This window comes from Hippocampus bargibanti, linkage group LG05 (genome assembly GCF_051943395.1).
Source record: "Hippocampus bargibanti isolate YZ-2025 linkage group LG05, ASM5194339v1, whole genome shotgun sequence".
NCBI classification, from domain to species: Eukaryota; Metazoa; Chordata; class Actinopteri; order Syngnathiformes; family Syngnathidae; genus Hippocampus; species Hippocampus bargibanti.
Window position 1 is genome coordinate 4,327,501 of NC_142738.1, and position 26,348 is coordinate 4,353,848.

The 26,348-nt window shown below is 40.7% G+C and overlaps 1 protein-coding gene across 2 annotated transcripts in view; it reads left to right on the forward strand.

Moving 5' to 3' along the window:
* Nucleotides 1–26,348, forward strand: part of LOC148897569 (solute carrier family 23 member 2) — a 53,594-nt gene that overhangs the window by 6,025 nt on the left and 21,221 nt on the right. The window contains exons 1-5 of one of the 2 annotated variants that reach the window (XM_088996740.1): nt 2,489–2,879; nt 15,203–15,334; nt 20,023–20,180; nt 22,528–22,696; nt 23,978–24,159. In XM_088996740.1, coding sequence (XP_088852866.1) covers nt 2,805–2,879; nt 15,203–15,334; nt 20,023–20,180; nt 22,528–22,696; nt 23,978–24,159 — 716 coding nt within the window. In that variant the 5' untranslated portion in view covers nt 2,489–2,804. Of the gene's footprint in view, nt 1–2,488; nt 2,880–15,202; nt 15,335–20,022; nt 20,181–22,527; nt 22,697–23,977; nt 24,160–26,348 lie in introns of those variants that run through there. The other variant, XM_088996741.1, reaches the window with a different exon arrangement.

The following is a 26,348-nucleotide window of genomic DNA, read 5'->3' on the forward strand; positions in this document are numbered from 1 at the left end:
GCCAGCTGGACGGCTAATAGCTAGCCAGCTAGATAGCTAATAGCTAGCCAGTCAAATAGCCCAAAATATATATGTATATATATATATATTTAGCACATCCTCATAAGTCCTGTACTTTGTGACTACTAGTATGGGTAACAACAACAACAACAACAACAATAATAATAATAATAATAATAATAATAATAATAATAATAATAAATTGTACAATTTATACACCTGAAAAACGTGTGAGAATGTGATACACAATGTGTTTTATGTTATGTCAGATGGTGGCGACCCCGCTGAGTCTTGACCGTCCCGAGTGCTGTTTTCCACTATGGCTCCATTTTGTTTACAAAGCCAAGTCTTTCACTCAGACCACAGCTATTCATCCATCCATTCATTGTTGTTCATTATCTAAAAAACAATGCATTCATGAGCTCATCAGCATTCATGAGACATCCAACCAGTTTCCTAGCATTCATTCATCCTATCGTGCGATCAATGAAGCAAATTATCCATCAAATGTTTCTTGATCTTTCATCTCACAATCATTCCAGCACCCATCCAGTTATCAGGGATCCATTCATTCATTCATTCATCCAACCATTGAACCATTTCCCAATTAGCCGCTCGTTCAACTGTTCACTCTTTCATCCCACATTGAAACCATCTTTCGACCGTTCAGTCATGCAACTATCAATTTTTTCAACCATCTGCCAGCCAATCATCTAGTCATCCACTCATCTAACCAGTCAGCCATTTATCCAGGCAGCAAAATTATCTGGTTACTTTTTCATCCACCCATCCATTCATCCATCCAATTACATATGCGGTCATCCATTCATCCAACCAGTCAATGACTAATCCAGGAAGCAAATCATCCAGTCACTTTTTTCATTCATCCATCCATCCAACCATCCATCTGTTGATCCATCCATCCAATTATGCATTCATCCACTCATCCAACCAGTCCATGATTTATCCAGGCAGTAAATCATCCGGTCACTTTTTTCATCCATCTTGCACTCATCAGAAATCAGCACTTTATTCCATCCATGCATCCATCCATCCATCCATACAACTGTCCATCCATCCATCCATCCGGTCATTTTTTCCCATCCATCCATCCAATTATGCATTCATCCATTCATCCAACCAGTCAACCATTTATCCCGGCAGCAAATCAATGGTCACTTTTTCCCCATCCATCCAACCGTTCATCTGACGATCCATCCATCCATCCATCCATCCATCCATCCAATTATGCATTCATCCACTCATCCAACCAGTCAGTAATTTATCCGGGCAGTAAATCATCCGGTCACTTGTTTCCGTCCAACCGTCCATCTGTCGATCCATCCATCCAATCATGCATTCATCCACTCATCCAACCAGTCAATGATTTATCCAGGCAGTAAATCATCCGGTCACTTTATTCCATCCATCCATCCATCCATCCATCCATCCATCCATCCATCCATCCATCCATCCATCCATCCATCCATCTAATTATGCATTCATCCACTTATCCAACCAGTCAACAATTCATCCAGGCAGTAAATCATCCGATCACTTTTTTCCATCAATCCATTCATCCACCCAACATCCCATCTGTTGATCCATCCATCCAATTATGCATTCATCCACTCATCCAACCAGTCAACAATTCATCCAGGAAGTAAACCATCCAATCACTTTTTTCCATCCATCCATCTGTTGATCCATCCATCCAATTTTGCATTCATACACTCATCCAACCAGTCAACAATTTATCCAGGCAAGAAATCATCTGGTCACTTTTTTCCATCCATCCATCCAAATATGCATTCATCCACTCATCGAACATCTATCAACCCGTCTGTCTATTCCTCCATCCAGTGATGAATTTAACAATGATCAATTCATCCATCCATCATTGACCCAACGACACCTTTATTCACCCGTTTTCACATCCAACTATCAATCCATCACCTATCGATTGACCAATTCTTCCATCATCCATCGATGCATTTTGGCATCCAACCAATCATCCATCAACCCATCAAATCATTGACTTCATTTACCTCATTTATTCATCCATGTAATCCAAAACTAATCATCCATTCATCTATCAACCGACCTACCCTCCACCCATCCACCAATCCATTCAGCCAGTTATGCCTTCATCCAACTAATCTCAATGGGCCATTCATCCAACCAAACCATGCATCATCCATTCCACCATCTTTACCTGTCCATCTGTCTATCCATTCATTCATCCACACATGATCCGTACAGTTCATGAGGTTTTTTTTTCAGGGTCGGGGGTAGTGGAATGCATTATGGGAATTAAATTGATCGCAATGGTAAATTTAATTTTATGCATTGACTTAGTGGAACATCTGGCCATGGACCTTTTTCAGATAACATTTTGATTCATTACAGTCAGGCCTTTTCGGATGATCTCCACAAGAGGTACGCCAGAATCCTTTAGAGGTCAACTGGTGTCAATGATGACCCAGCTGATGGTTAAAAAAAATAAAATAAAATGGGGAGACTGATGCTTTTGTGTGACTCCTGAGTTCCGCCGATGACAAGGTTGACTAATGAAGCGACACATGTGACAGACGCGCTTGCACAGGACCGGCCCTGGTCACGCATCACATGACCGTACAGTAGGTCAAGGGGGTGGGAGGTCCCAGAATCAGTCAGCTACCCTTCTTGTGACTGGACTGTGAGCTTTTCAGTTGCCGTGGCGACCCATCGTCTCAAGTCGGGCACTTTTTTTTGGCGTCGTACTACTCTTAGGGCCGCCGTTTGTTTGATTGTCCGGCTGCGGTATGCACCTCACTGTCAAAGACGAGCGTTTGGAACTGGGACTGAAAGAGCTGGCGGAAGATGACGCAGCTTTCGGGGTGAGTTTGAGCTTATTTTGATGAAAAAGGAGAAACAAAAGTTTTCTTTTAGAATGTTTTTGTCGAAGTTGTTAGGTTTGTCTTTATCGTCCAAAAGCCACTACGGAATGCGGAATCAACAAAGTGTGCTAAATGTCAGTGGGATCAACTTCACCATGCTCGACTTTAATCCCGCTAGGTCAAAAATATGACAATTTTAGGCAAAAATTAGACCTACATGCTACTTGTGTCAATTTGATCTAACTTTCTGTGTTGTTTTTGGATACGGCGATTTTCGATACATCCGTAATCTGATTCGTGGGGATGCTGGAGCATATCGCAGCGGTATTCCGGTAGCAGGCCGGGTACTGATTTCCAGCGAATCGCTAAGGAGACATAGACGCACAAAGAAGCATTCGTTCTCACAGTCACACCTCGGAAGAATTTAGAGTGTCTAACCAACCTACCATGCATGCTTTTGGAATGTGGGAGGAAACCCGGACAAAACCCACACAGGCTTAGGAAGAACATGCAAATTTCACATAGGAAGGGAATGGAACTCTGGACTTTGGTGACATGCTAACCAGTCAATTTTTGGCTGAATTTATCTTGGCAACCACCTCAAACAACAACAAAAACATAATTCCCCTACACTAGATCAGTGTTGTCAAACTCATATTTGTCGCAGGCCACATCGTTATTACGGTTTCCCTTGGAGGGCCGTTATATATAAATGTTTCATCATCTCCATATATTATATACAAAGTACACAACAAAATAATGAATAACTAGTTTTCAAATTTGAAGTAAAAAATAATGACTGTTTTTGTGGTTTACAGTGGGACAATTTGAAATCTCGGACTTTAACAAGCATGGAAGTTAGATTTGCTTTCGTGGACCGAATAAAATGATGTGGCGGGCCGGATTTGGCCCCCGGGCCTTGACTTTGACACACAACAATTCACCATCGCGTTATTTGTGTTTTCCTTCTAATTTCGCCATCAACACGGAGTTTTCAAACCAAACAAAGTACCCAAAATGCATTGTGTGTCGCTTTCTCGGTCAGGGGCGTTCCTTTAGTGACGTCATGTCAGGAATCGTCTTTAACTCGAAAACAAGACTTCCTGAATATCCAGCGCGAGTCTTAAAACGTAAAATATAGCTATATGCGGTGGAATCTTTGTAAAATACGCTCAGTAGAAGTCATTTGAAGTGATTTTATAAATTATGGACACAACTTGTCCGATGACGGTTGTCCTTTAAGTTTGGGGGACACTTTGCTGGAGTCCATCACACATAGATATTGATTAAAAAACAAAAATTGACATGTATCAAAGAAAGATTGAAGCAGTCGAGTGACAACTGGCAGCGTTTGTAAAAGTCTGCGGTGGCTTAAGGACAAAAAATATAGGCTGGACCTCCGCGGACTCCCACGGCAAGCACGAGGAGGGTGCTTTTGACAAAACAAACAGTCCGAAAGCACAGCTGCTAGCTAACTCCATGACTCTTCTTTCCGATTCATGGATTGACTAACCACTGCGTGGTAGTCATCCCGATCTTTTATTTTGGACCAAAATAAACACATTTCCTAATAAGTTGACAATCTTCTGTCAAACATACACCCATAGTATCAACTTTTGGATTCCAAGAGTTAGATTAGATGTATTTATCATCATTAGCAGGTAGTTTTATTATCAATAGATTAGATCTTTGTAGTTTGACATTGAGCTTTCACTCCTAAAACATTTGTTTGTGCTTGTTTTTATAAAATGCTTTTGAATTAATTTGAATATGGGGACATGGTGGGCTTATTGATTGAAATATGGGTATGAGAAGTGTCCGTAAGAGTTTTGAAAGACACTTATAAATGAAATGTATTATTCTATTAGTATTATGAATAGAAACATCCATCCATCTAGCTAGCTATCTACTGCATCTTGCTATATAGCTAGCGAGCTAGCTATCTACAGTAGCTATCTAGCTAGCTAGCTATCTACAGTAGCTATCTAGCTAGCTAGCTATCTACAGTAGCTATCTAGCTATCTACAGTTACTATCTAGCTAGCCATCTCGAGTAGCTATCTAGCTAGCTCGCTATCTACAGTTACTACCTAGCTAGCTATCTAGAGTAGCTATCTAGCTGTCGACAGTCGCTATCTACAGATAGATAGCTATCTATTTATTTATGTCAAGGACAAAGATCTATCTATCTATCTATCTATCTATCTATCTATCTATCTATCTATCTATCTATCTATCGACACAAATGTGAACTCGGCAGATTTTCTGAGACATTTTTTAAAGTCAAATGTCCCAATAATAAGTGTTTTTTTGTATATAAATATATATAAAATATATATTAAAAATATATATAAAAAAATATATTAAATATATTAAATATATTTTATATATATATATATATATATATATATATATATATATAATGTGGGAAAATACTAGGTTAGATTCTAAGCCCTTTTTTTAGAAAACTGAATATTTTTAAGACATTTCTCGCTACGTGGCATTTTTGGTTCAAATCGCCACCCAGCAGATTTTCTGAGACATTTGAAAAAAAATCAAATGTCCCAATAATAAGTGTTTGTTTTATTAAAAAAAATATATTTTTTTTTAATGTGGGAAAATACTAGTTTTGATTCTAAGCCCGTTTTTTTTTTTTTTTTTTTTTTAGAAAACTGAATATTTTTTCAGACGATTTCTGACCAAGTGGCAGTTTTGGTCCAAATCTCCTCGCAGCAGATTTTCTGTGACATTTTTTGAAAATCAAATGTTTCATTAATAAGTGTTTCTTTAAATAATATATATTTTAATGTAGGAAAATACGAGGTTTGATTCAAAGCCTTTTTATTTTTTTTTATTTAAAGATATTTTTTTAAGACATTTTTCGCCACGTGGCATTTTTGGTCCAATGCAGCAGATTTTCTGAGACATTTTTTTAAAATCAAATGTCCCAATAATAAAAAAAAATAAATAAAATGTATTTATATTTTATTTAATGTGGGAAAATACTACATTTGAGTCTAAGCCTTTTTTTTTATAAAACCGAATATTTTTAAGACATTTTCTTGCTATGTGACATTTTGAGTCAAAATCTCCACAGAGCAGATTTTCTGAGACATTAAAAAAAAAATGTCCCAATAATATTTTTTTGTAGATATATATAGTAGTTTTTTTAACGTGGGAAAATACTACTTTTCATTTAAAGTATTTTTTTAGAAAACTCAATATTTAACTTAATATATTTTAATATTTTTAAGACAACTTTACGCTACTTTTACGATACGTATATTGCTTTTTTTCCATTCCATATAACAGTTCAATGTAATAGCGCCGCCTACCACTAGATGGCAACATAAAGCCATAAATGTTATTTTCGTTTTTTTTTTTGTACATCTCACAATGAAAAGCGTTTCCACCTTTGGGAGTTCTGGCACTAGTAGCAGATGTGTTTGTTATCCTTTGAACTAAAACCCTCGAGGAGTTCCTGCTTCAAAGTCGGCCGTGAACTTCGAACCGGGGCCTCTATAAATTTGCATGCTTTTGTGACAGCTCGCCTGTCGGCATGAAGCATGCGGATCGTTTTAACCAGCCCCCCCCCCCCCCCCCCCATCACACACACACACAACTCATGACGTGATGAGGGGATACTATGTGGTCACACGCTCACTGTAATGAGTGATGTCACACGTATTTTTTTTGCGCTCAAGCGCAAAAAAAAACACTGAAAGAGCGTTGGGATAGCCGCACACTGTAGTGACTTATACATATTGAATGTCTGCGAAACTGCCACGGCTTCTGAATGGAAGTACGCAATTGTGACGCACAACTCTTTTCTCATTCACTGCCATTCCCGAATTTATTCAATAATCGGAAATGAGATGTGGAGCGCCATTTCCGATTTTTTTTTCGGGTTTTGGTTTTACATGTTTGGGTGCCGATAAAGCGCTGACCATGGCCTCTGGCAATTATTTTTCCCTTCCCTAAAGGTGGCAGCATTCCCCTTTTTTCCATGTTAGCGCGTTGTTCCAGCTTTAGCTGTTGTGAAAGCGCTATTTTAACTAATATGTATGTATTGCAATGTATTTTGGACAGCCGCCCCCATTTCAAGTTCATATAGCTACAGACTCATAATTTAGGAAATTAACTCATCTTTTTCTGATGAAAGAAGGGTGTCTATGGTTTCTTATGCTGAATTGAATGTTTATATAGTCCTAAAAATCAATATCAGAATCATCTTTATTGCCAAGTTTTCTCTGGGTCCTGCAATTTAAGTGAAAATGACAAAAACCCTGGCACTGGAGTAGACACATTTTTGCACATTGTCTGGCAGTGAATGAGTTAATTTATTGTTGTGTATATAGTTGCTCCAAGTACAGTGATACCTTGGCTTATGAACTTAATTGGTTCACAGACAGTGTGTAAGGCGAAAAGTGTGCATCTCAAAAATTAATTTCCCATAGGAAACCATTAAAATGAGAATAATCCGTTCCCAGGTGCCCATAAAACATAATTTTCTACTTTCTAATTTTCTAAACCTTAAAACTAGACAAAATATACCTTATTTTATGTATAATAAATGTGTTATGGTATTATAATTAAAGAAATAAACTGTGCTGTATAATCAAGTGGTTTTATTTACCTTTGCGATGGTCGTTGATGGCTTGATAGAATGGAGTGGCCGGTTTCCTCAGCATTAAACACTTGATGAGGAACGTAGCCTTCTTCTTTCGCCATCTTGAGGAATGATCCCTTGTAGGTACTTTCTCTGCGATGAATTTTGCCCTTGGAGTCCTCACGCACAAATCTAATCACTATTTTTTCATATTTAATGTTGATGGGGACGGATATCTACAGATCATATCTCATTCTATCAATTTTTCCACTGCAGTTCTCGAGTGTCATGCAAGGAAGGTGGCCAATTTCCCAGCGTTTCGACAACAAATGGGTACAAAAAAAACAACCCCCACTGAACTTAATACTTGGCCGTGAGTTCAAAAGTAAAAAAAATAAATAAAACAAAAACTTGTTTGGCGGATGCTCGATCCACGGGAAAAAGTGAGGTTTCCATTCAAATCCAGGAGGGATTTATTGTGCCGTGACAATCTGCTCGCATCAAAAGACTCAGTGAGGATAGGGACCCAAAAAAAAAAAAAAGAAAAATCCAGCATGCAGGTGGTTTCAGGTGATCGGAAAATATAAACACGGGGGACGTTGGCGAAAGATCACTTGGAAATCCATGTAAATAAAATAAAAATTTAAAAAAGCCAAAGTGGAGCATGAAGACCTGCTCTGTAAAATGGAAGATTTTCTCCAAATTACCAAAACAGCGCAGTGGTGACCAAACCAGATTTTAATCGACAAATAAATAAACACATGTATAAATAAATAACTAAATACATAAAAAGATAGATAGATAGATAGATAGATAGATAGATAGATAGATAGATAGATAGATAGATAGATAGATAGATAGATAGATAGATAGATAGCTAGCTAGCTAGCTAGCTAGCTATCTCGCTATCTATCTGGCGCCCAAGCTCCATTGGAAATGGGCTGATTTGTCTGCTGGGAATTTGTGTCAACTAGTATCAAATAGTAGTCTTGGTGCAACACACAACGATTCACCATCGCGTTATTTATGTTTTCCTTCTAATTTCGCCATCACCACGAAGTTTTCAGACCAAAAAACGTACCCAAAATGCATTGTGTGTCGTTTTCTCGGTCAGGGGCGTTCCTTTAGTGACGTCACGTCAGGCATCGTCATCAACTCGAAAACTAGACTTCCTGAATATTCAGCGCGAGTCTTAAAATGTAAAATATAGCTATATACTGTGGAATGTTTGTGAAATATGCTCAGTCGAAGTCATTTGAAGTGATTTTACAAACTATGGACACCACTTGTCCGGAGGCGTCGGTTGTCCTTTAACAATAGCTGAAGCTTGAACAAAGCGCTAACATGGAAAAAAAGGGAATGCTGCTCTCTCGTGGAAGGGCAGAGGTCTTTATCGGCACCCTTGCAAGAAAAACGAAAACCTGAACCAATTCGGGAATGGTGCTCCATGTCATATTTTCAATTCCGAAATAAATTCGGGGGTTGGCAGTGAATGAGATAAAGGACAACATTTATTCAAATGCAAAACACCAATAAAAATGACTTAGTGTCCAAAATCTGCAAAAAAATTGAGCTACGAATTGGGCATTTTCAGAAAGTCCCGCCCCCAGTTCGTGACGTCACGCCAAGACGTCTTGCATTGCTGGAGAATCAAAACAATGGCTTCAGATTCGGAGAATATGCTTTCTTATTACACATCCAGTTATGAATATGATTTAAAAAAGTTCTGAAGAGGAAAGCATACATGTTTGCAATCGATTAAAGAATTTATTCCGTGCCATTATGAGGCAACATTGAGGGGAAATGTCTCATCGAAAAAGAGGCACAAAATGGCGACCTCCTGTGGCCACCTCCGTTTCCACAGGCTGATAAATTCCTTATATGGAGCTTGGACGCCCTCGTCTGGCGGCTTTTGGGTGCAACACGAGGTCGTCAGACCAAACAAGTACAGCAAAATACATTGACGTGATGGAAGGACCGCTACAATGCATTTTTTTTTCCGGTGTGGGGCGTTCCTTTAGTGACGTCACGTACGGACTCGTCACCAACTCAAAAACAAGACTTCCTGAATATTCAGCGCGAGTCTAACGTAAAATATAGCTATACACGGTGAAATCTTATTAAAATACGCTCAGTAGAAGTCATTTGAAGCCATTTTACAAATTATGAACACAAGTTGTCTGGAGACGTCGGTTGTCCTTTAATGTCAAATGATGAAATGAGATTTGGTTTGAATGCCGCCGACAGCAAAGCAGCTTTCATGTTGAATGCTTGTACCATGTTAAGGAAAACGATCTGTCCCCTGTGGTTTCTCTGAACAGAGTGTTGACCTCTTTGTGTTTTTAAGAATCCCCCACTCTGTGCTGAGTATCAAGTGGCCCTCGCTCTTACGGGTCGTGAAAATGCCAGCGGCTAACTTCCGCCAGTCACTAAAAGGCACAAGGACCTTAAATCACAGTTTGGCTCAGGTTGAATCAAGTTTATAATGAAAGTGAGTTGTTTGGATACGTGTCGGTGTTACTGATCAGGGGTTTTCCTGTCTCAAATCGAAGTGGATTTTTAAACTTTCGAGCCATTTGTGCCCAGTTATTGTTAAAGGACAACCGACGCCTTCGGACAAGTTCTGTCCATAATTTGTAAAATGGCTTCAAATGACTTCTACTGGGCGTATTTTACACAGATTCCACCACATATAGCTATATTTTACGTTTTAAGAATAGCGCTGAATATTCAGGAAGTCTTGTTTTTGAGTTGGTGATGATACCTACCGTGATGTTACGGTAGGTATCGTCACTGACCGAAAAAGCGACACACAATGCATTTTGGGTACTTTGTTTTGTCTGAAAAATTCATGTTGATGTGTGTTGATGGCGAAATTAGAAGGAAAACACATAAATACCGCAATGGTGATTCATTGTGTGTTGCACCAAGACTACTATTTGATAGTAGTTGACACAAATTCCCAGCAGACAAATCAGCCCATTTCCAATGGAGCTTAGGCGCCATCTTGTGCATTTTCTGGGACGCTACATTGGAATCCTGACCGCTCAAATTGATACGTGAGGACTTCTTTAATCGATTGCAAACATGTATGCTTTCCTCTTCAGAACTATTTGAATCATAGTCGTAACTGGATGAGTAACAAGAAAGCATCTTCTCCGAATCTGAAGCCATTGTTTTGATTCTAGAGCAAGGCAAGACGTCTTGCCAACATGCTAACTGAGCTAAGTTAGCTTACTAACTAAGCTAAGTTAGCTTAATGACTCATTTACTCGTTACCAGTGACCAAATAACACACCAAAGGGTATGCAGGGGTTGCAGATAAAGTGCTGGTCAGACCTCTGGCAATGTTTTTTTTTTCCCTTCCACGATCCCTTCCATGGTTTTGAGAACCTTGTTATATATGTCAAAAAAACAATTACCGAAGTGTGTAGTTAAACGTCAGTTAGCCATTTCATAGCAACGTGCAAAATTGCAAACTTTTTACTTGTTGACAAAAAATTGGGTTCAAAATGGAGGAATAAAAAACTGCTCAACCCTAAAAAGGTTGAAATTTTCTCACCGACAAAGTAAAACCGTTTATGACCATTAAAACTGTTCTACTGAACATCTTTGCCACCGTTTGCGACCTTGAACGACCCTAAAGAAAAACATTTAACGCAGACCTCCTTCCTTTTGCTGCCTGTGTGTCTAAGCTAGCTTGTTTATTTGGTATTTATCCAACAACACATGCATACAATTAACGACTATGATCCAGGGTTTGCATGTTTTGTTTGTTTTTTCTTTTTTTTTGGGGGTATGCATCAGTGTTTACTCAATCTGAACCAGAAAATCAACTTTGAAGTGCATACACGCCCTTATCATTTCCCATAATGTCTTGTGAAAAGCCAAGCCCGAAGAGGATGCTTTGTTGTGATATAAATATGAGACAAAGTCAAGGCAACAAAGGTGATCGGATTCAAAGTGACAACAAAAGAAGCCTTGTGGTTATTTGTGACATTGTAGAGCGCCGTCTACGTGGCGACGAGGTTGAATATCAAAGTTGCCTTTTGTCTGAGGCAGAAACGCGGTTAAAAACAATAAAACAAGAATTGGTCTTGATGTTTGACATGAAGCCCAATGAAATACATTTTAACATGATGAGTGGCGGCCATGTTGGATGAGGTCAGGCCGAAATGCTGTTATGGTTGGGAAAAAAAAAATCATAAACGATGCGTTAAGTTCGTCTCAGTCGTACAGGAGTGGTCTATCAATGAAAAGGTTTCTTCAACCGTCATCTCTGAAACAAAGCTTAAAATCACAATTTAGGTGCACAACTATTACATAAGTTCAGCTGACTAAAGTCTTTTTTTAACCATTAAAAAAATGGGCATTATTAAATGTGCTGTAAAAAAAACCAACTAAAAAAAGCCTAGAATCACGATTTAAGTGCCCAACTATTACGTAAGTGACAATGTTCAGCTGACTAAAGTTTTTTTTTTTAAATGAAATTCTATTAGACATAAAAGCTATATTTTAATTTAGAAAGCCAGTCCAAGTCTTTTTTTTTGAACTGTTAAAAGGAAAAAGCAGTAGGACCGTGTCAAGAATATATCGTATATTTTTTAATTTTTTTCAGCTTGATTTCCTTGATAAAATATATACAGTGGGGCCTTGACTTACGAACTTAATTGGTCCCCAGACAGAGTGTGTAAGGCGAAAAGTGTCTATCCCAAAAAATAATTTCCCATAGGAAACCATTAAAATGAGAATAATCCGTTCCCAGGTCTCCATAAAATATAATTTTCAAATAAATAAGCCTTAAAACTACAAACAATATACCTTATTCTATGTATAATAAATGTGATATTGTATTGTAATGAAAGAAATACACTGCACAGTATAATAAAGTTGTTTTATTTACCTTTGTGATGATCGTTGATGGCTTGATGGAATGGGGTTCAGACTTCTCTTCCTGTGTCATGAAAGTCCGGTGACTTTCATGACACGGCCTTTTTTTTCTTCAAAAAAGGCTGGTCTCATCTGCATTAAAAACTTGCTGAGGTTCTTTCAACATTTCGAGGAATGGTCCCTTGTAGGCTTCGGCAGCTTTACTGTCAGAACTGGCTGTCTCACCACGACGAGTAATGATCCGTTGCTCGCTTTAAAATCATCCATAAACGGTGAACTTCCAGGTTGCCGCATGACGCTATCAGAGTGAATTTGCCGTGCAACACACGCACCTTTCATAGCTTCTCTGTTGTGAAGGATGGTAGCAATGGTGGACTTAGCATATCCGTACTGGGCCGCTAAATCAAAGAAACGCACACCTCGTTCGTGTTTTTCAATGATCTCCTTCTTCTCCTCGACTGTAAGTTTGTTTTGTGTCTTCTTCGGCTGAACACGAGCCTGTGGTGGGGTCTTTTTTGGTCCCATAACAGCAAAAGTATCTGTAAAAAAATCCTTGGAGACGATCGACGTGTGCACTCACAGAAAGGGGGTGTGGAAAGGTAGGCCGGCTGGGGCGCTGTTCGGTCGTGTTCTTCCGCCGAAGATTACTCCGTCAGCCATGGTGGGGCGGCGCTCCGTGTGTATCCCGAAAAGTAGTGCTGAATCCAAGGTTTCATTTTCATAAATTTAACGTTCGTAAACCGAAAATTTCCTAAGGCAAGGTGTTCGTAAACCGAGGCCCCACTGTATCTGGATCCAGATAAGTTTATCTAGTGAAATTCAACACTCTATTTTTTCTAATTGATTTTTTTGGTCATATTTCTTCTTCAGAAAAAAAAAAACCATAACAATCCACCATGTTGAGCAAAACGAAGAGATTTCAATTTACCCCCCCCCCCCCCCAAGCCGCACAAGGTTTTTATTTACCCACTTCCTGTGAGACACTGTGAGCTAAACGGACCTTGGACGCACTGATGATGACCGCCACGCACTAATTGAAGCCACCTTGAGTCATACTTTTGAGCTACACTTTGCCCGGAAACTGAAAAAGAAACAGCGTCTAATGGAGCATGTCAAACACGGGGATGGTTGCGATGTTCGCAAATCTGCTACTCCTTAAACGCGAGGTGCTGACATAATGCGCAAACCATGCTTGCCTGCGCGATATGGCCTAATAAAAATAAAAACCCTCCCTAAATTAATTAAATAACAAAATAAATAAATACATACATAAATAAATAAATCAATACAACTATTGACACAATACAGACAGTTCATTTGCAAGGTGAAACAAAAGAAAATGTATAAAACAAAATACATTTTGAGACTAATTGAATGTATAAATAAACAAAGAAAGCATTTTTGTGTTTTATTGACTTCTAATGTACACTGTTGTTACGCTCACAATACTTTAACATGCACCGCAGAGTCGCGAGTATGAAAATCTCCTGATTTATGATTTCTGAAACTTAACATGTATGTCTGAAGTAACGGTGGTACGTGTGTGAAAAGTTTCCTCTTTTTACTTCTTTTTATTTATCTAGCTATCAAGTTGGCTATCTAGCTATCGAGCCGGTTACCTAGCTGGCCAGCTAGCTACCTACCCAGCTATCGATCTGTCTAGCTGGCTATTTATTAGTCATCTAACAAGCTATCAGCTAGCTAGCTCTCTATTTATTTGAGTTATTCCGGGTGAATGTTGGCGAGTGGCTGCTGCTGCTCACCCACAGATTTTTTTTAATCATTTATACATAGCTAGCTATCTAATTCCTATCTATTAGCTATCTAGCTATCTATCTATCAATTATCTATTAGTTAGTTAGCTAGCTTTCTATCCATTTGCGTTATTCATTATTAATGCTGGCTCGTGTTGCTATCTATTAGCTAGCGAGCTATCTATTTGCTATCTATTAGCTATCTAGCGAGCTAGCTATTGCCCGGAGAACTCCAAAGTGACATCAATTTCTTTCTCAAAGTGGTTGCGGGTGGAGTCCAGGGACCTCCACTCAAAAGAAAAGTACTCCCGGGAAGTATTCATCCCCAAAAATACATTTAATTTGTATGCAAATCCTCATTTTACATCTAGCTGGCTAGCTAGCTATATGGCTAGCAAGCTATCTGGCTGGCTACCTAGTTAGCTGTCTGGCTGGCTATCTAGCTGGCTACATAGCTATCTGTCGATTTGCTATCTAACTAGTTATGTATTAGTTATCTATTAGTTAGCTAGCTAACTTTCTATCTATTTGAGTTATTCCGGGTTGAGTGAATGCTGGCGTATGTGGCTGCCGCTGCTCACCCACGGAAAAACTGATCCTGTGACTGTAAAGTAACCTTGAGAGTTTTGTAAGGTGATTATAAATGAAATGTATTATTATTATTATTAGAGACAAAGTAGGAAATTAGCGTGGGTAGGTGCTGATTGATTGGTTTGAACATGTTCCATATAAATGTCCATAAATTGTCAGTAAAAGTGAGCGTTAGGCGGACCACCAGGACAACAACAACAAAAACACATTTGCGGTATGTGTGTGTGCTGGAGCTAACCTTCATATACACGCCACAAATCCAAAAACTAAATTCAGCGCATATGCTCAGTATTTACATCTCAATCGAAACAAACGGCACAGACGGCATTCCATTCCGCACACCAAGGCTAAAATAAAATCCACAAAGCAAATAAAACCTTCTGCTGTGTGGTCCTTGTTGTGTGGTGGGATTCACCCGCGTTTGATGTAGGATATAGCGTGCGCTAAGTGATTTAGTTTGATGTTACGTGTCTTTCGCAGGGAAAAGATGCTAACGAACAGCCAGCGGTGGACATGGCGACGCGGCAGAAAAGTGCCCACTCGGCCGCTGATCTGGTCTACGCTATTAACGACCGGCCACCCTGGTATCTCTGCATTCTGCTTGGATTCCAGGTAAATTCACTTCATGCTGTTTTATGTTGGTACAAACGTCTGGAAAAAGGTCGAAAAGGCTAAACAGAGTGACAATGAAACAATCACCTTCACTCCAACAGGGTGGTCTTTTATATAAAGCAGTTCCCAGAAACACTGTTTTCAGGTGACCTACAGCAGCTAGCTTGCTCGTTACAAATCCAGACCGCTAAACAAATGTGAGTCTCAAAAACAACAACTGGCGGGAATTAATTAGAGGACAACCGACGCCTCCGGACAAGTTGTGTCCATAATTTGTAAAATCACTACAAATTACTTCTACTGAGCGTATTTTACAAAGATTCCACAGCATGTAGCTATATTTTACGTTTTAAGACTCGCGCTGGATATTCAGGAAGTCTTGTTTTTGAGTTGGTGACTATTTCTGACGTGATGTCACTGAAGGAACGCCCCTGACCGAGAAAGCGACACACAATGCATTTTGGGTACTTTGTTTGGTCTGAAAACTTCGTGTTGATGGCAAAATTAGAAGGAAAAAACACAAATAATGTGATGGTGAATCGTTGTGTGACACAAATTCCTAGCAGACATACCAGTCCATTTCTGACGCAGCTAGGGCGCCATCTTATGCATTTTCTGGGACGCTACATTGGAATCCTGACGGCTCGAATTGATACGTGAGGACTTCTTTAATCGATTGCAAACATGTATGCTTTCCTCTTCAGAACTATTTGACTCATATTCATAACTGGATGAGTAACAAGAAAGCATATTCTCCGAATCTGAAGCCATTGTTTTGATTCTGGAGCAAGGCAAGACGTCCTAGCGTGACGTCACGAACAAAGGGGCGGGGCCTTCTGAAACTCGCCATTTCCGGGGTCATTTTGAAGTAGTTTTGGGACACTTTAACTCATTTTTATTGGTGTTTTGCATTTGACTAAAAATATCAGCCTGTGTGTTTTGGGTATTTTCGATGCTATAAAACGATTTTTCTGATGTCAGTTAGGAAACAAAAAAACAGTGTCGGTTGTCCTCTAAATGAAAAACTTATGATTTACTGATTAATATACGAACCAACTCAGGCAGTCCACATAGTCTTTGATTTTGGGTGATGTCACCGCTGTTGGACTCTAACTGTCTTGCCAAGATGGTAACTGAGCTAAAGGGGGAAAGAAATCTGCATTTAGTGTGGATCTTTCTTGATTTATTTATCTAGCTAGCTATTTGCTATCTAGCTGGCTGGCTGGGTATCGAGCTAGCCATCGATTAACTATATAGCTATCTAGCTGGCTGGCTAGTTATCTATCTAGCTAGCTAGCAAGTGACCTTGAGAGTTTTGAAAGGCGCTTAGAAATGAAATGTATTATTATTATTATTATTATTAGCTATCTATTGGCTAGCTAGCTAGCTTTCTATCTATTTGAGTTACTTCCGGGTTGAGTGAATGCTGCCGCGTATGGCTGTCGCTGCTCTCCCACAAAAAAACTTGTATCCTGTGACTGTAAAGTGACCTTGAGAGTTTTGAAAGGCGATTGGAAATGGAATGGATTATTATTATTATCATCATTTCAAAATCAGATAATTCCCACCCATATACTTAGGAATGAACCTTTATTTCTGATGAAAGAAGAGAATCTAAGGTTTCTAATGCTGTATGGAATGTTTATGTAGTTCTAACACTCAATATTCTGTGGGTCCTGCAATTTGAATGAAAATGACTAAAACCCTGGCACTGGAGTGGACACATTTTTCCACATCGTCTGGCAGTGATTGAGTTAAATTACTGTCATGATAAGTTTGGCAAAAAAAATGCTTCCGGTATCACTTTCATTCATTACAAGTCACTGTTTTAAATGTCATTAGCAATTTTAGCTAGCATCGTGAATTGTGTGTGTTAAAAGCTGTTAAAATATATGTTATATTATCTAAAGACAGCAGCCATCTCATTCATCTCATAAGGCCAGATTTTGTTTTTGTGTGGTTTTGATGCCACATGGCTAACGGCTACTCAAAGCTAAGCGTGGGTTTTTTGAAGAAATTCAAACGCAAGTGTTGACTTTTGACACACTTACATGCAGCTGCTGACCATGAAGCTATAATTGACCAAGGTTGCATAGGTGCACCGCTTGATTGGATCTAAACATCCTGTAGGCATTCTTTTCACACAAAAAAGCTTTTAGTAACTCGAGCTTTTCGAGTATAGCTTGCGTCATGAAATAAGTGAAGATTGATGACATGGATTTCAATAAGCATTCAAGCATTCGGGACAGAGAAAAAAAAAACACATTTGAAGAAGTGTGGTTTGTTTAAAAATGTATCAGTAACAGATACAACTGTGGTGAGCTGTCATTTGCTCTGCTCATTTGCCCACAGCTTCCTGTTAGCCACTAGCCGCTAACACCAAGCTATGTGCTGTGGGCGAATGAGCAAAGCAGCTAGCTGTGAGCCACTATCTGCTAACACCAAGCTGAGTTCTGTGGGCGAATGAGCAGAGCAGCTAGCTGTTAGCCTCTAGCTGCCTACATCAAGCTGAGTGCTGTGGGCGAATGAGCAGGGAAGCTAGCTGTTAGCCACTAAAAATTAAATGTATTGTTATTATTATTATCAACACTAGCCACTAACACCAAACTGAGTGCTGTGGGCGAATGAGCAGGGCAGCTAGCTGTTAGCCACTCGCCACTAACACCAAACTGAGTGCTGTGGGCGAATGAGCAGAGCAGCTAGCTGTTAGCCACTAGCCGCTAGCATCAAGCTGAGTGCTGTGGTCGAATGAGCAGGGCAGCTAGCTGTTAGCCACTAACACCAAACTGAGTGCTGTGGGCGAATGAGCAGAGCAGCTAGCTGTTAGCCTTTAGCGGCTAACACCAAGCTGAGTGCTGTGGGCGAATGAACAGAGCAGCTAGCTGTTAGCCACTAGCCGCTAGCATCAAGCTGAGTGCTGTGGTCGAATGAGCAGGACAGCTAGCTGTTAGCCACTAACACCAAACTGAGTGCTGTGGGCGAATGAGCAGAGCAGCTAGCTGTTAGCCTTTAGCGGCTAACACCAAGCTGAGTGCTGTGGGCGAATGAGCAGAGCAGCTAGCTGTTAGCCCCTAGCCGCTAGCATCAAGCTGAGTGCTGTGGGCGAATGAGCAGGACAGCTAGCTGTTAGCCACTAGCCGCTAACACCAATGACTGATGAGAACGGCTGTTTTGAGTTAGCGCATCTTCCATTATTAGCGAGTAGATGCGTTTACAAAAGCGATACATCATAGGAGTGGCGATAGAATCTTGAAAGAAGCTCCTAGTGGGGGAACATTCCGTCCATCAAACTGACATCCTCTCACGGACCTGCTCTACAGGTGTTCAAATATATCATCATGAAATCTATTTGATTTCAAGACGAATGCCAAGGAAAATATTTGGAAAAGAAGCAACAGGGGGGAAAAAATCATTCGACCGAGGTTTGAAATGGAACGTCAACATACCAGCGAATGGCGGCATGTGTTTGAATGCCCGCAGCGTGGCGCAAACACAGAGCGTCGGCAACATCGGAGAGTTTCGAGCTTGTTATGACAATAGAAACTGGCGGGCGTCTTCGTGGTATGATGACAACTTAGCTTTTAGTTGCTTTTAGGTAATTTGTTAACACTTCCTGTCTGCTTTTCACTCATTGCCACTTGGATGGTCAAATGGGCGTTCCACAGCAACCTGCTGGGTTTGAATTTACATCTGTGGATCTCCTTATTTAAAAAAAGGCAAAAAAACATTCTGCTGTATAGTCAGACATTCCCTGCTTCATCATATTTTATCATTTCTACCGAGCTATCCATGTAATTGCTATCTATTAGCTATCCAGCTAACTAGCTATTTACTATCTAGCTATCTATCTATTAATCATCTATTAGTTAGCTCGCTAACTTTCTATCTATTTGAGTTATTCCGGGTTGAGTGAACGCTGGCTCGTGTTGCTATTTATTAGCTATCTAGCTAGCAAGCTATCTATCAGCTATCTAGCTATTGCCCGGAGAACTCCAAGGTGACGTCAGTGGTCGCGGGTGGGGTCCAGGGACTGCTGTAGGGGCTCCGCTCAAAACAAAAGCAATCCCGGGAAAAAAAATTGTCATATTCCTTCCCAAAAATACATTTAATTCGTACGCAAATCCTCATTTCGCATCTAGCTGGCTAGCTAGCTAACTATCTGGCTGGCTACCTAGTTAGCTGTCTGTCTGGCTATTTAGGTGGCTACATAGCTAGCTATCGATTTGCTATCTAACTAGCTATCTATTAGTTATCTATTATACATATTATTATTATTAGCTAGCGAGCTAACTTTCTATCTATTTGAGTTATTCCGGGTTGAGTGAACGCTGGCGTATGTGGCTGCCGCTGCTCACCCACAGAAGAACTGATCCTGTGACTGTAAAGTGATTTTGAGAGTTTTGAAAGGCGCTTAGAAATGAAATGTATTATTATTATTATTATTAATTATTATTATTGTAAATTTCTCCACTGTGAGACTAATAAAGGCATATCCAATCCAATTATTATCTATTAGCTAGCTAGCTAACTTTCTATCTATTTGAGTTACTTCCGGACTGAGTGAACGCTGGCGTATGTGGCTGCCGCTGCTCACCCACAGAAAAACTGATCCTGTGACTGTAAAGTGACCTTTAGAGTTTTGAAAGGCGCAACTCCGATTCAAACAAAATTTGTCGGATCTCTCGCAGCATTACGTCCTGGCGTTCGGCGGCATCATCGCCATCCCGCTCATCCTCGCCGAGCCGCTCTGCATCGGTGACAACAACATGGCCAAAAGCCAACTCATCTGCACCATCTTCTTCGTATCCGGACTCAGCACATTGCTTCAGACGAGTATCGGCATCAGGTAAATCAGTGGTGAGATGGAATCAGTTTATTTGACTCAAGTTTCTAAGTCAGCATGTCCAAAATCCGGCCCGGAGGCCAAATGGGGCCCGTGGTCAATTTTAATCTGGCCCGCAGCCTCCGTCATTAAATCAATTACGTCACGCCCGCATGTAGAATGAATATACAATGAGACCTCGGTTTACGAACCCCTTAGCTGATGAACTTTTCGGTTTACGAATGTTAAATTTATGAACATTTTACCTTGGCATACCAACTATTTTTCGGGATACACACGGAGCTGCCACAATGAGTGATGTGTCGTTCGCGAACGAGCCTGTTCTCCTCATAGAAAATGGCATCCGTCTTGTGTTGGTCCTCTATTCCCCACCCCCAGTCGTCGGTTAAAGCCACGCGGTTGGTCAAGAACGCAGCAGTGAGGGGCGGGCGGTGTTTACAGACAGAGACTCTAGCCATTCTCCAAAAAAAGAAAATGGCTGCCGATATTTTTTGTCCTCTATTCCCCGCCCCCAGTCTTTGGTTAAAGGCATGTGATTGGTCAAGAACGCAGCAGTGAGGAGAGGTGGTTTAAACATTGAAGAGACATGCAGACGACAGAGAGAGACTGACAAAATGGATTTCAACTTTGATAATTCAAAGGCAGAGAGTAGACTGCAAGGTTAAAATTCCCATCAATCAGGCTCCACAAATAACACGCACAAGTCATCTGTACACTTGATGCAAAGCGCTATCAACCCAGCTAAACAGAACACAATTGATGAGGAACTAGGTAAAATTATCGCAGAGAAAGCACCTACAAGGGATCATTCCTCAAGATGGTGAAAGAAGAAGGCTACGTTCCTCATCAAGTGTTTAATGCTGAGGAAACCGGTCACTCCATTCCATCTAGCCATCGACCGTCACAAAGGTAAATAAAACAACTTTATTATATAGTACAGTTTATTTATTTAATTATAATACCGTAGCACATTTATCATACATAAAATAAGGTATATTTCGTGTAGTTTTAAAGCTTAGAAAATTAGAAAGTCAAAAATTATGGGCACCTGGGAACGGATTATTCTCATTTTAATGGTTTCCTATGGGAAATTAATTTTTGGGATACACACTTTAAGTCTTACACACTCTTTCTGGGAACCAATTAAGTTCGTAAGCCAAGGTATCATTGTATATGTAAAGAACATCCCCCAAAGTTGCCCACACCACTACATTTTTATCACAAAACCTGGCCCCTTTGCAAAAACGTTTGGACACCCCTGTTCTAAGTTAGGCACTGGAGTTCGGAAGTGGACATTTGGACAAAATTCCAGTAGCCAAAACACAGTCACACACGCACACTTTCTCCAAACTTCATGGCCAGACAAATGTTTCTCTCTCTCTCTCTTTCTTTCTCTCACATCGTTCATCATCGCCATAAATAAGATGTTCAAAGTGGACGCAGCTTAAGCGCATCAAGCTCATGTGTGTGTAGAACTCCCGGGAGCCATTAAGCACAATCTTGGGGGAGTAGTGAAGCAATGACGACGGTAATGATGGCAATGCATCCATCTTTATGCGGACGCACGGCCTCCCACACAATTGAGTCGTACGTTTTGAAAACTCGGAGCAAATAATGGAGGCTTTTGTCTGAGGCGCGAACCCACGCGGGTCACATAGAAGTTAAAACGTAACATGAATGCAGAGAGCGGTAAACATTTGGTCATGTTTAATTTGCTTTGCATGTTTTTGCTCACGTTGGCAATGGGCTCGAAGACAAACGGCCTGTTGTGAAGTCAAAAAGGCTACAATGACGCGCCCTTCACTCCCCCCTCTGTAATTCATTTATCATATTTAGCACGTTTTTAAAAGAAAAGCAGTTTTTTTTTTACCAATTTTATGTACCATTTTCACATATTCAAATTTATTTTCCCAAGTTGTATGTTAATGGATGTTACATACTACTATCTGGCTATCTAGCTGACTAGCTGGCGATCTATGAGCTAGCGAACTAGTTTTCTATCTATTTGAGTTCCGGGTTGAGTGAACGCTGGAGCGTGTGGCTGCCGCTGCTCACCCACAGAAAAACTGATCCTGTGACTGTAAAGTGACCTTCACAAGGTCGAACAGCGCCTCTGTGTCTGGCGGACTAGTTTTTGTCACCTCCTTTCTTTGAGTGCAGACGTGGTTTGTTTTCGAGTGGAGTACATTTGGTGGCGCTTGTCCTTTAAGCCTTCGTTTGTTGGGTCCGCATGTGTAGATATAGCTTCTCGCCGATTCATTCCGAATCCTCTGACATTCCAAATCGGCATTAACGATCATATCCGATATGTTGCCGACATCGACTAACAATCATGCTCTTTGGCTCACAGGCTACCAATTCTCCAAGGCGGCACCTTCAGCTTCATCACTCCAACCCTGGCTATCCTTGCGCTCCCCAAGTGGCAGTGTCCCGCCCCGCAAGAACCTGCCATGTTGTCTGCGCACAACGCAACAACACAACAAAGTGGCGACGAAGTGTGGATGTCGAGAATGCGCGAGGTAAAATCCAAAGTGGTCGTCGTGATCGTTACCACGTAGGCTTAGTCATGCTGATGAGGTGATACCAGAGCGAATGGGGCAATCAGGATCAGTCATAATACATAATCAGTCAGGACAAAAGAAGTAATCAGATTAGCTCCAGGGAATAGTCGTCTGCGCCCCTCAACCTTAGGGACCTATCAAAGGTGCCACCCTGGACATTAGGGATATATTTAGGCCAGAGCTACCAGCAAAATTTTACATTTGCTGATGAAGCTTTTCGGATGAGGAGCGAAACGTCCGACACCGACACCACTTTCATCGAGACGTTTATTAACCAACCCAAAACTGGGAGGAAAAACTGGAGTGAAATAGTTTGGATTGTACTGTACTGTTGTTAAGACTCAAATACAGTAAAGTCTCGTTATATCGATATCGGATATATCGATAGTCCCGGTTATATCAATACTATTTCTATGCAGGCACAGAGAAAATTACATGCAAACAGGGTCGGATATATCGATAGTCCCGGTTATATCGATATTTTTTCGGACTCCCTTGAATATCGATATAACGAGACTTTACTGTATCATGATTATGGTAAATGGTATCACAATCAAAATGAACCGTATTACCATTGTGGTGGTTCATGACAATTAGGTCGATTCATCTTCTAATTTAGGCATTTTCCCATATTCATCAGAAAAGTGAATCTTCCGCATTCACTGGACTGCAGCTCAGACAATTCCTAAAACAAGAAGGAAATTATTGCTGACAAGTTTGATTGTCCCCGCCGGCTATCTTTAAAAGGTTTTGGGGTCATTCATTGAATGGCGGCAGTTCCCTGGGGAATTTGTCTGTCATTTGTTAAAAGCACATCTGGTATTTTTGCAGTCATCAATCTCGACTGTGTCAGCGCAGTGTTGCAAATCAAACCCTCGGTCAGGCGAGTGGTCAGTGAACTGCCACGTTCTTCAAATGTACTCTGTTATCTGCAAACATAGTAATTCTGCTGATGGACAGACATAAGAACTGCGCTTTAGACTGAAATAAATACAGAAATTGAGATCTAAAGACTGCACGACATTCGAAAAATATCATTGGCGGTGTAGGGTTTTGAATACAGCAATACGTCTATGTAAGCTCTCAGTCGTACAGAAGTGGTCCATTGATGAAAAGGTTTCTTCAGCCATCATCTGGACTTCTTTGAAGGTGTCGGACGTTTCGCTCCACATCCGAAAAGCTTCATCAGCGAACTTAAAATGTTATAATTGAGAGGAACCGAAATCTATTTCTTGACAGATCCAAGGAGCCATCTTGGTATCATCGCTTGTCCAGATCACACTGGGCTTGACCGGCCTGGTGGGCTTTGTACTACGATACATTGGACCGCTGGCTATCGCTCCCACCATCAACCTCATCGGTCTGTCGCTGTTCACTGAGGCAGGCAAGAAGTCAGGTGGCCACTGGGGGATCGCTGCTCTGTGAGTTTGCACAGCTCGTGACTCTTCTTCTCCTTTTCCTTTTGGCGTTTCCCTTCAAGGGTCGCCACAGTGAATCAGTGTCCTCTATCTAACCCGGTTTGGTGCAACCTCATCTCTCACACCAGTTACCCATCATGTCCTCTTTGACAACATCCATAAACCTCCTCTTAGGTCAGGGGTGTCAATATCCGGTCCTCGAGGGCCGCCATTCTACATGTTTTCCAAGTCTCCCTGTTGCAACGCACCTGATTCAAGGGAACAGGCTAAATGGACATACCTGATTTTAATGATCAGATCACCAGCAACCTTTGCGGAAGTCTGACATGAGCCTGTTCCCTCCTCGAGGACCAGAGTTTGACACCTCTGTCTTAGGTCTTCCTTTTGGTCTCCTGCCTTGCAGTTCAAGGCTCAGCATCCTTCTCCCGATATAGTCACTCTCTCTCCTCTGGACATGTCCAAACCATCTCAGTCTGGCCTCTCTGACTTTCTCTCCAAAGTCTCTAATATGAGTTGTCTCTCTGATATACTCCTTCCTGATTCTATCCAACCTGGTCACTCCCAAAGACAACCTCAACATCTTAATCTCTGCTACCTCCAGCTCTGCTTCCTGTCTTTCCTTCAGTGGCACTGACTCCAGTCCAAACATAATGGCTGATCTCACCACCGTTTTATACACCTTCCCTTTTGTACAGCTCGTAAGTGATTCATTTTAAAAAATTCACGTGCGACTACGATATTCCAAAAATTGAACTCCCCAAAACTAACAGAGTGTGACATTATAAGTTTAAAACGTCCATTTTCCAAGAGTCGGTTCCTGACAACTTTTTTCCCCAGGGATTTTGTAATACTATAATTGCGACCAAATTTGAAGCATGTGTACTCGATGCACGCTGCTCTATTGAGTGTTTTGAGTTTCACGTTTCTGTTTATACTCGTCACGGGCAGAGGTTGAACGGAGGCGAGTGAAATTTGTTTTTTTTTGACAACATTTCTTGACTTGAAGGCAGTTCTAATGTTTAGGACTGGACCTCATTACCTATTTTTCTGGTAGGTGTGTCCTGTCGTGTCCAGTCGTTGGTTGTCCCGCATACCAAACGGTTGACGAAACGGCTCTTTAGTGGCCATTCTTCCCATGGATTGATACAAAAGTGACCTTGATTTAATCAATCAGTGCGGACTACCGTGGCCAAGTCGCAACTTCGCAATGACAAATGTTGCGGCCATCTGTGCGAGTTTTCTGTTCTCAGACACGGCGAACACATCAAGGATGCACTGCTGTCTGATCGTTCGCACCATCACACAGCAGTTCCATTAGCAGCCCTCTGTTTCAAGTCAAGACCTGGAGGAACGCCCGGGGTCTGCTTTCGACAAAAGCGCTGTGCCTGTTTGCGGCGTACATGAAAGCTATAAGCCACTTTAGCAAGGACAATATACACGCTCCCTAGCGCCGCAGTGTGTTTTGATGTTTGTTTTTTGTTTGTTTTGTTATGTCTTGTACTGTCCACTGACTTTGTTGTTGAAAACCTTGGGCCAGTAAGTGGGATTTGTCAGTCCAAGTGTTTCTGTCAGAGAGGTCTAGAGGTTACAGCTACAGATGCTTTCAAGAAGCGCTTTTATTCACTTAGCGTCACTTCCATGGCTTGAACGAAGAAACATCTGCGTTGAAACCGAGGGCCATGTTTGAGGGAACCTTTACACAATATTCAGCAGCAAGTACAGTCATAGGTCGTTTTTGGCCCAAATACGGTCCAATATGCTGTCTCAAAAGAGATTTGGTCGAAATACAAAACTATTTTCTCAGTCCAAGATACATTATGCAGACATAACAACAAACAAACAAATAAATAAAGTCATACTGGCGTAAATCACACAACAAACATTTCTGCTCTCAATGAATGCTACACGAAGAAGCGCCACTTCCTCATGTAAGGAAACCAAAAGGAGTCAAATGGCATTTTTGGGTTTTCTTAAATATTTGAAAACCGATTTTCGGTCAAAATCCAAGGCGTAAAAATCTGAAATATTGTGGTCCAAAACCGATTTGGTCGAGAACTGAGAGTATTTAGTATTAGTATTTTAAGTAGAGAATGTTTTACTATTAAACATCAGAGACGGTAAAGAGTCTCCAAATGATGTATTTTGGTAAAAAATCTAACAATTAAAAATGCAATCTCGCGGAGCGACAAGTG